This window comes from Diplotaxodon limnothrissa, linkage group LG15 (genome assembly GCF_057381915.1).
Source record: "Diplotaxodon limnothrissa isolate DT_005_m linkage group LG15, D_limnothrissa_male_GT1.1, whole genome shotgun sequence".
Taxonomy (NCBI): Eukaryota; Metazoa; Chordata; class Actinopteri; order Cichliformes; family Cichlidae; genus Diplotaxodon; species Diplotaxodon limnothrissa.
The window spans coordinates 22,878,271-22,891,125 of record NC_140610.1 but is presented as its reverse complement, the minus strand read 5'-3'; the positions used below and the strand labels follow the sequence as shown (position 1 = coordinate 22,891,125).

General features: G+C 40.0%; 1 protein-coding gene and 1 pseudogene across 1 annotated transcript; both read right to left on the bottom strand.

Moving 5' to 3' along the window:
* Window positions 1-375: 375 nt before the first annotated feature.
* LOC146617532 (uncharacterized) lies at window positions 376-1,752 on the bottom strand (annotated as a pseudogene).
* A 1,083-nt stretch (window positions 1,753-2,835) lies between these two features.
* LOC146617531 (uncharacterized) lies at window positions 2,836-7,802 on the bottom strand. The gene is made up of 8 exons (XM_085372077.1): window positions 7,712-7,802; window positions 7,301-7,630; window positions 6,942-7,181; window positions 6,268-6,354; window positions 6,138-6,166; window positions 5,973-6,029; window positions 3,169-3,237; window positions 2,836-2,979 (listed from the first exon to the last, which is right to left on the bottom strand). The coding sequence occupies exons 1-8, from the start codon at window positions 7,770-7,772 to the stop codon at window positions 2,836-2,838; spliced, it is 1,017 nt and encodes a 338-aa protein (XP_085228203.1). The 5' UTR covers window positions 7,773-7,802.
* Window positions 7,803-12,855: the final 5,053 nt, after the last annotated feature.

Sequence of the window (12,855 nt, the reverse complement as noted above, 5' to 3'; positions counted from 1 at the left end):
CATCTTAAGGCCATCTTAAAGCTATCTGTTACATTGTCAAAGCAATGATCATACTGCAGATTATATTATTAATGCAATGGTAATAATGATGATTATTTAACAATAGCAGTAAAATAACTTCCCTGCTCCACATTGTCCAAACTGTGACTAAGGCAAAAACAACGATTCCCTTTTTAAAAGCTTCTGCTCCTCGTGCAAATATAAAGCTTGTTGATGTGCTGATCAGTGAGATCTGATAGAAGCTGGAGGGTTGGTCAAACTACTTCAGTAGACTGGACTTTTTCATTGTTCACCATCTTTACACACCTGTAAAATACAAAATCATAAACCCGTGCTTCTTCAGAGCTTCATGTCTGGTTTATCAACCCTTCTTGCTTATGTGTGAACATTCTCACCAGCTCTTGTCCAGATGTTGATGACCACAACAGCTGCTATAAGTGCTGCTAAACCCAGAGGCACTATGATGAGCCTGTACCAGCATGAGCCTGGAGACAGAGCATGAAAAGCATGAAAATAATATTTTAAATGTCATTTTCTGATTGTTTTTGTTTTTTTAATGTAGATGAATACAGAGGAAAAAAAACATGTATCTGAAATTAAAACATTTCATTCTAAAATAAAATATTGAAAAAAAAAAGCTGAATATTGTTGATTACCTTGTAATTTTGTTGAATTTGATTTCTCACCTGAATAAAATTCAGTGGACCTTTCATTAGGAAACTAAATTCAGTCAGTTAAAGCTTCAGATCAATAAAATGAGCGGATATTTTAGGTAATTAGTCAGATTAATGCAAAGTTATTTTGAAAAGTTCTTCAGAATCTCTCCTGGTTTCTTACCTGATGACTGAGTGCTGAAGGTAAAAAGCTGCTCTTTGTTATCTTCTGTTGTTACGCTACAGTTAAAGTCATAAGTTGATATATGACAGAGTAATCTCCATCCAGAGCTTCACTGATATGGATCCACTTCACTTTGTGTTTGCACCGTTCATATGTCCACACAGAGCAGTTTAAAGTCACCTCATCAGCTTTCTTATGTTCAGTCACTGGTGAAGATGAAATGCAAGTGAAAGACCAAATAAGAATAAGTTTCCTTTTTTTCAAAATGTAACTTGTCAGCATGTTGTTCTAACAGGATGGTTTGAGCTCAAAATATAGTGTTGCAAATACTCACTACTAACAACAGACAGATAAACCACAGCATCTGGACCTTGCTGTCTCCCTGGATTGCCTCTAAACTGTCTGCAGGTGTAACGACCAACATCCTCAGCTGTGACCTTCTTTATAACCAGTGAGCATTCTGCTGTAACACTCAGTCTGTCTGATTTCTGTTCTTTGATTTGTCCAAGATAAACCAGCTCTACTGATGGTGTGCCTCTTGAATCAGTGAAGAGCCAGACAGTAGTGTCACAGTTGTGATGATTGTTGATGAGATTTACACAAGGCAAAGTGACTTTATCTCCATCTCTGACAGTGAAGGAGAGCAAAAGATCTCCACTATTTACTCCTGAGAACATGACAGAATCAAAAATGTTAACACTACATTTTTCAAGAGTGCATCAAACTCAGTTTTCATTGTTCACAGAAACACCACAGCTTTGTGTGCTAAATAAAAATGATATTACTAAAATTAAAAAGAAGAGTTAGTTTTCAAATCCTAAGACTATGTACAGTGTACAAATCATCCTTACCTCCAAACTGAAGCATGAGTACAAAGAACAGAAACATTTCTATCCATCTAAATGTAACCATCATGTCTCTCAGTCTCTCCTTTCTTCTCAGGCTTCTAAAGCATAAGTGTGTCTTCTTCCTGTAGTTTTCGATCTATGACTTCCTCATTATGACTTTCAGCTTTCTTTCTCACATTTCTGCCATTATTCTTACACAACCAGACTGTCACAGCTTTCATGTTCCTCATTTATTAACAGCCAGTTGTTGTTAAAGTGACTCCTAAAATTAATCTCTTAGATAGTTAAGTAAGGTTTGGTTGTCCTGTCCACTTTACTTTATTTACTTCTGCAATATGAGAAACTGAATCATAATGCTCAGAGTTTACGCACACCGCCAAACCAAAAGGGCTCATATCAGACGCCACAGATACAATTGCAATGAGAAGCAGCACACACTTTGAAAACCATGTTTTTTCTTTTCCTTGTGTGGTGGAATAACAGTTTTCCTGCTGCATCGAGCAGAGGGAGTAGCAGGAAATGCACCTTGAGTGGGTGAAACCCCTCTCTCCCATTTGTCCAATTGAAAAGTTTACAGAGACGAACAAATCATAAATCCCAAAGAGATGATTTTCACAAAGCACAGGGATTTAGAGGAGTGTTAATCACAGGATGTATAGCCCAATGTCAAAATGAAGTTTGTTGTTTTCCATTGCGATTCTATATTGTTGAATACGGAATAATTAACTAATTCAGCTTTGAAACACACACTCAAACAGTTCTGAGATATAGATGTTTAAATGACTGCAAGCAGAAACAGCTGATGTAACATGTGACTTTTATTATGTCTGAGGATGTTAGATCATTTCTTCCACTGCTTCACATTTTGTTATAATGAATATACAGCACCCCCTTCTGGATAAAGGGATTGCTACAGTAATAAATTCTGAACTTTGTCAAACTGGAGACAATTTATGGATAAAACATAGTGCAACATTCTGTGTTAGAAATGTAAATGAGCAGTATAATATCCTTTTTGTTAAACATGGAGAACTTAAGCCTATTAGAAACATTTTTACACAATCTGATACAAATAACAGGTTGAAAAGGGCCGGAGCGCAACCATAACCAGTGTAACGTAAGAAAGCTTGTATGAGCTGTAGCTGTTTCGTCAACACGTGTCTCTCACTGGTTTGTTAACGGCAGCATAGAGGCTGCTGGGATCACTGGAGGGTGCAGCAGAAGTGATGTGACTTTTCATGGTGATGTAGGTCACTGTGTCATCATCTTCATCATCATCATCTTGACCTACAACCTGAAAGTTAATACACAAAAAACAAAATAATTAAGACCATAATAATGTAGGGTAAGGCAGATATGATAATAGTATTATAATCTTAATATTTATTCTTAACACTCAGATATCAACATTTACCTTGCTCTTTCATGGGAATTTTTATTGTTATTAACTGACATCACCTGAATAACCAACAGGACAGCTTACCTGAGCTTTACTGGTGGTGTTGTTAGTGTAGCTGATGGAGGAATAGGGAACAGCGTATTCAGATTCAGCCTGCACAGATACGACAACATAGAGACTGCTCAGTAATGCTTAGATTCAACATATGGGAGAACAAATACAAGTGGTGAGTAGGGATGGGTACCGGTGTCCGGTGCCATGATGGCACTGGTTCTGTCATAAACGGTAGTAACCAGACCGAAAAGCAGCGCACATTTCGGTGCTTTATTTCGGTGCTTTTTTTTCCTGAGCTGTGATACACTTCTAGCCAATCATTTTACGTTTCCGAGGATAGTAGGCGGGCCCAGGTACGTACATTCTTTTAGAGCAGAGCTACAGATTAAAAATGTCCAAGGCGAAGCGGTCAAAAGTCTGGCTGTACTTCACAGCAAAATATGCAAACTCAGCAGCAACAAGTGCTTTAAGCTGATACTGTGATACTGTCAAAGGAAGTAACACATCAAATCCGATGAAATACCTGGCGACGCATAGCGTTTTTTTTTTAAGGAATTGTTTTCATAACTTGAAATGCGAATAGAAGTTGTACATTTGTAAAAATTATGCACAAGTTTTGCAAACAACTTTATGTTCAGTATAATATATGCAGGTTTTCTTCCTGAATACTATCGTTGTTTATATTTACTGCGGGAAGAAACGGTTTTTATAAGGAAAAACACTAGAAAGCACTCAGTCCCCCTCCCAACTCCCCCAGCCTTTCCTATTGGTGAAAAAATATACCATGTGGACCAATCAAAAAATGATAGGGCAACATAGCATTTAGTTGTTTACGAAGGCGGGCAGGTGTATACATATAGTTTGAGTCTGACGGCTCTTTGTTTGCTTCTCATCTGTAAACTCTGCATACTCTCTCATGTGATTCAGTTTGTTTTGAAAAGTCTCAACAGGATCTTGAGCTTTATTGTGAAAGGTTTACGTGGAAAACAAACAAGCGTACAGCGGAACCACGCGATGGTTTTACCGTCATTGTTGCTAACGAAAACACGTAAAAACAGGCACTTGCCCGCCCATAGTGTGGTTATATTAAATATAAGAGAAAGAGAGAACTTTAAGAAATTAATATAGCCACTAAGGTGACCGTCAAAACGATGAAAAATACTGCTGTAAACAGTTTATTTTACGACATCATGAAACAAACGATAGCGTAATAGGAAACAATAGACATTTTTATATCGTCATTTGATATATATCGTTATATCGAACAGCCCTAACATACACTCTTATATTTGTACATATATTTATTCTTATAATTCTCAGATTTACCCATTCGTATATTTTGCTTGTTCTTATGTTATTGTATTTTGCACACCTCTGTTGCACACACATAAGAATTTCGCTCACATGTGCTGTACCAGTGTACCTGCACATGTTATGTGATACGGGAAATCTCCAATTTTTTTTAATTTTGTTTTTTTTGAGATTAAATAATATACCATTGTAAAGACGACACAAGAGTTCCAGAGGCTCTTCTGGGAGCCAGAGTCGACCAGAAAAGGTTTCCCCGAGCTTGAGTCCTCTATGAAGAGCAGCCTTTCCTTATCGGCAGCGGTCACAGCCGCTACAGAGCGCTGGCAGGCTTGTTTCCCTGGGCCTTAAAACTGCAAAGGCGGCACGGTGCTGTCACGCTGATGGTAAAAACACAGGCCTTTACCACAGTGCCGCTGTGCCACTTTATTTTTTAACAAAACACTACGCTTTATGTATAAAGAACTGCCTATTCTACTACTTATTGAAGAAAAGAATCCACAAAAGATTAGTTTTACTTTCTTTTATTTGTTCCAGATAAATTATAAATTATTTTTTAAAAAGCAATGAAATGCATCAGATGTCTCCCATGCTTTCTTTTCTGCTGTAATTTTTTTTTTGAACATAAATTGGTCTATTGAAAATAAAATGTAGTAAGAAACACTACATTTTTTCAATAGGCCAATTTATGTTTAAGAAAACCCCAACAATCAAATGATCCCATCTGAGCAAGCACTGGGCGACGGTGGGAAGGAAAAACTCCTTTGTCTTAAAAAGAAGAAACCTTCGACAGAACCAGGCTCAGATGGTGCGGCTTCTGTCAAGACCGGTTGGGGGTTAGGTAGTTAAAAGGCCAGAAATGCGCTGTATTTGATAGCTTGCTGCGAGACCTCACACCGAGCACATCTACTGTGGGTGTGGTGCCTGTTATCAGACCCGGAGTTAGCAACATCCCCAAAAACACGAAGAGTAGAGTCCTGGCCCCTAGCACTGCCAGTGTAGCAGAAATGATGAGGATGATGATGGCAGCAGCCGTTCGTCTCTGCGTGAGTAGCTTAATGTTGTTCGTGTATAATTTATGTTGAGTAGGCTCACCACGTTATTAAATTAATGCATGTAAGGTGAACTAGCAAACACCATCGTAGCTACATGCGGCTGTCTTCTTGTTTGATGGCAGATACTCCCTTCACTCTGGCCAAAAAGGCTAAAATGACCAAAGAAAAAGAGGGAAACAGCTGAACATGAGAGGTTTTTGGATAAAGTTTGTGTTTTTTCCATTGTTTAAGCACTGCTTCCAGCCAAGAGTGATACCATATATGCCCCATAGCTGCAGAAAAGGCTAACATTGTTATCTTTTTACAAAAAACCAGCTGAACATGAGAGGTTTTTGGACCAATTTTGTGTTCTCCATTCTTTAAGCACTGGTTTGAGCACCGGCACCGTTTCAAAAGTACTGATTTGGCACCGGTATCGGATAAAACCTAAACGATACCCATCCCTAGTGGTGAGTAAGTATTTGAGCTCACAGAGTCCTGAATGGTTCCTGGAGCAGACAGAGTCACTGCAGGGTTTAAACTGAGTTCCTGAAACAAATAAAACAGACAAAGAAGCCTCATAAACACAGCAGACTATAATCACATCAGTAAGAAAGACTGATTACTCGTATATAGCATGAAAGTGTTATAACTCACAGCATTTTCATTCATCTGTGATTTGTGTCCTGAAAAAGAGAAAAATCAATTCAAGCTTTTAGAATGAAAGTCCATCCTGGTTTCTGCAGTCTCCCTGGTGATGAAAGCTCAGTCTTGTGAAAGCTCTCACCTTTAACTCTCTTCCATATGATGCCTATGAAAGCACTCATTATGAGTACTGTTAACCCCAGCGCTACAACAATAAACTTCCACACACCTGAAGAAAAAGAAAAACATTAAACACATTATGTCTGCAGGTTCTTGTCTTTTTAAAATCCTGATGTATAAAAATCAAATGTGTTTTAGGTTGTATAAAATTACTCGGTTAAGATCATTGTATTTGCTTAAAATGACCAACAAAGAAATATTGTTCTGGTTATAATGTTATTTCACTGACAGAAATGTTTTTTAAAAATAAGCTTTTTTATAAACTGGAACAGAAAATGAACAGCAGCCTCATTAAGCTGACTTCCCCTTTTCCTTCTTTCCATTAATACATCTCCACAGGATGTTTTCTTTTACAGCTTATTTTTGGGAACTTGCTGAAGTGAAGTAAGTGTATCGTGTATAAGAATCCAACGCTGACTGTTGGTAGGAGCGGGCTTCTGAAGTCTGTTAAATTGTGCTTCTTTTGCAGTGCTTTTCTACTTTACCTGACTTCAAAGCGCTTTATACAACTCGCCTTATTCACCCAATCATACAAGCACTTTTTCTATGATCATATCCCCAAAAAAGTTCTTTGTTTGTTTATAACAGGATGAAGTTATTGTAAGGACTGAAATGTTTACGTATCCCTTCTCTGACCAGAAGATTGACTGAAGATAAACTCCTGCACGTTTCCACCATGTGCTACTTGGCACTTCAACATCTCAGAGTTCTTGGATGTGTAAATATGATCAGATGTTGCAAAGGTCACACTGCAGGCAGACTGTGACTTCCTCAGGTCTTTGTTACCATAGAGCCACTTCACAGTGTATTTACATTCTTTATATGTGGACACAGAGCACTTCAATGTCACTGTGTCATCATCCTTATATTCAGTTACTGTTAAAAAAGAGAGAACAAGAATAACATTTACAGTAATCATCACTGTAGTTATAGTTATTGTAATGTTTCAGTTTGATGTTCTAATAATCTGAAAACATTATGATGGAAATACTCACTGTTAACAACAGACAGCTCAGCTACAGAGTCTGAACCTTCTTTTTGTCCTGATTTGTTGAACCTTCTGCAGGTGTACTGACCAACATCCTCAGCTGTGAGCTTCTTTATAACCAGAGAACATTTTGCTGTAACACTCAGTCTGTCTGATTTATTTTCAGCCTCTTGGTGAATCTTCCCGTTTTCAAACAGTGTTACTACGGCTCTATTTGACTGACTTAAGAGCCAGGTAGTTCTGTCACATTTATCTTGATCATCTGTCACATTTTCACATGACAAAGTGACCTCACCTTCATCCCTGATAATAAACTCAGAGTAGTCAGCTGCTGCTGCTGTGAAGAAAAGAATAAAATCAATAATGTCAACAAACTAAGCTTTTGTAATCTCATTTATAAACGTTTAAATATTCTTACCTGACAATTGAAGCATTAGTATCACTGATGAAAACATTTGAATCCACCTGAATTCAGCCATTCTCCGTCTTTCTCCTTCCTGTTTCTCACATTAAAAATTAATCTCTGAAATAGTCCTTCTTGTAGAGATGCTGTGTCCACTTCCTGTGATTTATGCTAATATTATGCTGATATAGAGGGCCAGGTGAAGAGGACAACTATCTGCTGTTGATGTCCAAGCTGTAACAGATAAGATGTTTTCTTTCTTGCTCTAACACGTGTTGGTTCCTCATTGCATTTCTGAAATAGTTTTTCCTCTGAGAAGAAAAGGGGAAGTCTTTTGGTAGGAATGTGAGTACATCAGCAGCAGAATTTTTAGCACTTAATGATGACCAAAAAGAGAAACACAGATCGTTTCCACACTCAGTGTCCTTTAGATATTTTAAAGCTGCAGGAGACCATCTGCATTCACTTTGGACTGTAATATATAAAAAGATCATTTGTGTGGATTCTCAGGACTGTTTGATGAAATGTAACTGAAAAGGTATATAGACAAGCTAATGGGACAAACCTTTCACTGGAACAGCTGGTACAACATGTGACTTTTATTATATTACTTTCACTGCAGATTAAACATCTTCACTGCTACACCAGTCTGTTAAAATGTGGGCTATATGCTTTCAAATCATGGCTGGATAAACGTTCTCAAACACTCTTTAATGTTTTTGTTAATTGATATGCTTTTAAAAATATAAAAATATTTTTTAATCAAGACAGTTACCATAACAGAGCAGGTAAACTAACTCTAGCCTCCAAACACGCTAAACGTCACTAATGTCTCACATATGAAAACTCGCTCTCTCTCTTTCTTTCGCTCGCCCGCTGTCCGTTGCGGGTGTCACCCCTAAAAACTTCCTCTTCTCCCTAAACAACCAAATGTCACATGTTGCCTTATCATTTTTTTTGATTGGCTGACATGGTAAACTGGTATATAGCTTGAAGTCCGCACTTTTGACCCAAGTTGAAATGGAGACTCTGACGTGCTGCATCTTGTAGCTGTGTCCTCTTAAATTGGTCATGTGATTTTGACGCGTCCCGCGACCCCAGAGGGTTAAATTCGTTAAAATGAATTCACAGATGCAGAATTTGTTCTACAATTCATCATTTAAGTAGAATCCTTTATTTCAATGTGTGTGGCTCTTGTGGTCCTCCATACTTTACACCCATAATGGTAACAGGCAGTGGCGAGAACATAACTGCTAGCGACCATTTCAAATATCGTTAAAAAGAGTAAGTTACTTTGACCATTTTTAACGTAAGTTAAATACAAAAAATTCCCACTAAAACTCAAATTAAATGATGCCACAGTAAATAGCCCACAAAATGAAGATTTCCGTTGAACAGTGCCTTTTATCCGTATGTTAAAAACCGGATAATTCTTTTAGGAAAAAACAACAACAAAACAACGTTAAATAAAGCTTACATTTCAAGCACTTACAGATTAATTCCTAAAGGCAAATTTAATATCGAAACAGCTGGTATTTCAGTGCTCTAATGGAAACTTGTTCATGTCACATAACATTGACATCCACTTCTTAACCCTCTTTATAAAAAGTACACACAATCTTTAAACCCTTGTTTAATATAATCACTCACCACTGTAGACGGTAGATTTTTCACTACATACAAGCTTAACTGAGAAGCTGAAGCGCAGTCTTTAGGGAGCGGAGTCAGATTGATGTACTGTTAACGTGGGGATGTGTCGTGAGGAGGTGCCGTTCACACGTCTGGAGTTTTTCTTTCTTTATCCTGAGTCAAGATTGTTCTACTTTAAGAGAGATGAGTGGATAACTGAATGGGAGACAGAAAGCCCGTCATCAGTTGCCTTTAAGGCTAGCTTCACATATAGCAACAGCAAATGGATGCTCTAATTCCCCTGCACAATGTTGCTGAAGTCAATAAAAATGGCAACAAGGCAAATTAATCACTGTGGAAAAAAAGAAAGACAAATTTATACCGTTATTGGAACAAACTATGGAAAATAAAAACATTTAATGGCAGATTATTATTGCTTTTACTTACACTTATTATTTAATCTACTCATCTGTTTACTGAGATTATATTTTGGCCTTTATAATGGTTTGGATGTCAATACCAAACATTTAGAATCAGAAAAATCAAATGAAATCTTACAAGTTTTTTCTGCTAATTTTTATTTCCCAATGTATTATTTTTTGCCAGATAAACCTTGTTCCTTTCCTCCTTCTTTTATTAGGTACACTTCCTTTTTCTTCATGCTTGCTTCTTTCTTGACACACATGCAACACAGCTGAGCCTGAACTGTTATGCTCATACGAAACAGACAGGCAGCGCTTATGGTGACAATTCTAGAGTCTATTAGGGTCCTTCAACCAACAAAATCCCATGTGAAGTGTGTGAAATGGTAGCTGACATCGCTACTGTTTTCAAAATACAAATATAAAATATGACAAAAATGTAATTCATGAATGGATAAGTTGTCCTAATGTAGTTATCTTAAGCAAACATTGCTTATTTGCTTGAGGCAATGAATTTGCATATATATATATATATATATATATATATATATATATATATATATATATATATATATATATATATATATATATATATATATATATATATATATATATATATATATAACACAAATGCTACGGCAAGGAGGAGTCAGGACGCCAGGTCAGGGGGGAGATATCATCACCCCCACCCGAGATTGGGTACATAGCCCCAAGTGCGATAGGAGAAGGATCGTTGAGTGCGAGAGGAACTGACCTGAAAAATAGGATCATGGCCAAGCTTGAAACCTGGATCCCCCGTAGCCGGTTACCAAGATTACGTGAAGTACCCTCAGAAGGTCTGCTAGATGATGTTAATGCAGCACTACGGGCAATACCTACAACCACGATTACCGACACTAACAAGCTGATCTACAATACGGCAGCAGTGATCAGTGAGATGCTTGGCTACAAGTTGAACAGCCACAAGGGGCAGTACCCTCCATGGAGAAGGAGGCTAGAGGGCAAGATCAAAGTAGCACGGAGGGAGGTTAGCCAACTAACGGAGTTGCAGAAAGGTGCGACAAATAAGGTGCCTAAGAAATACAGCAAGCTGTCCATACCTGAGGCCTTGGAAACTGCCAAGCAAAGACTCACAGCCTTGGCCAGCCGCTTGAGGAGGTACACCAGAGAGATAGAAGGCAGGAGAATAAACCAGCTGTTCTCCACAGAACCGGTGTACTCTCAGTGGCAAGGGAACAATAAGAGAACAGCACCACCAAGGCTGGAGACGGAGCAATACTGGAAGAGCATATGGGAGAAGGATGCAACCCATAACGGCAATGCTCAGTGGCTAGTGGATCTGAGGGCAGACCACAGCGACCTCCCTGAACAGGGTCCAGTAACCATCACAGTGGCAGATATCCAAGAAAGGGTCTCCAGTATGAAGAGTTGGACAGCACCAGGGCCCGACATGGTTCACGCCTACTGGCTGAAGAAGCTGACTGCACTCCACGAGCGTCTGGCAGCACAAATGAACCAGCTGCTAGTTAACGAGAGACACCCGGAATGGCTAACTGAAGGCCGGACGGTCCTGATCCCCAAGGACCCCAAGAAGGGACCGGTCCCCTCCAACTACCGACCAATAACCTGCCTCAGTACTACATGGAAGCTCCTGTCAGGCATCATATCGGCTAAGATGAACAGGCACATGGGTCAATACATGAGTGGGACACAGAAAGGAATTGGCAAGAATACCAGAGGTGCAAAACACCAGCTACTGGTAGACAGAACAATCAGCCGAGACTGCAAGACCAGACTGACCAACCTGTGCACTGCCTGGATTGATTACAAGAAGGCCTATGACTCGATGCCCCACAGCTGGATACTGGAATGCCTAGAATTGTACAAGATCAATGGGACCCTAAGAGCCTTCATCAGGAACTCAATGGGGATGTGGCGTACAACACTAGAGGCCAACTCCAAGCCCATAGCACAAGTTACCATCAAGTGCGGGATCTACCAAGGAGATGCTCTGTCCCCACTGCTGTTCTGCATAGGCCTGAACCCCCTCAGTGAGATCATTAACAAGACTGGCTACGGATACCGACTACGGAACGGAGCAGTTGTCAGCCACCTCCTGTACATGGATGACATCAAGCTGTATGCCAAGAGTGAACGAGACATCGATTCACTGATCCACACTACCAGGCTATACAGCAATGACATTGGAATGTCGTTCGGACTGGAGAAGTGTAGTCGGATGGTAACAAAGAGAGGGAAGGTAGTCAGAACTGAGGGGATTGAACTACCAGAAGGCAACATTGCAGACATAGAGGACAGTTACAAGTACCTGGGGATCCCGCAGGCAAATGGGAACCATGAAGAGGCCGCTAGAAAGGCTGCAACCACCAAGTACCTGCAGAGGGTCAGGCAAGTCCTGAGGAGTCAGCTGAATGGTAAGAACAAGATCCGGGCAATCAACACATACGCCCTGCCCGTGATCAGGTACCCTGCTGGGGTAATAGGCTGGCCAAAGGAGGAGATAGAAGCCACTGACATAAAGACAAGAAAGCTCCTGACCATGCATGGAGGGTTTCACCCCAAGTCCAGCACCCTGAGGCTGTACGCTAAGCGGAAGGAAGGGGGCCGGGGACTGGTGAGTGTCAGCACCACAGTCCAGGATGAGACAAGGAACATCCAAGAATACATTGGGAAGATGGCCCCAACTGACCGAGTGCTCAGTGAATACCTCAGGCAGCAGAAACCCAAGAAAGAGGAGGGAGACGAGGAACCATCATGGAAGGACAGGGCCCTGCACGGTATGTACCACCGGCAGATAGAGGAGGTGGCTGATATCCAGAAATCCTACCAGTGGCTGGACAAAGCTGGACTGAAAGACAGCACAGAGGCACTAATCATGGCAGCACAAGAACAAGCTCTGAGTACAAGATCCATAGAGGCTGGGGTCTATCACACCAGGCAAGACCCCAGGTGCAGGCTGTGTAAAGATGCCCCAGAGACAATCCAGCACATAACAGCAGGGTGCAAGATGCTAGCAGGCAAGGCATACATGGAACGCCATAACCAAGTGGCCGGCATAGTGTACAGGAACATCTGTGCCGAGTATAA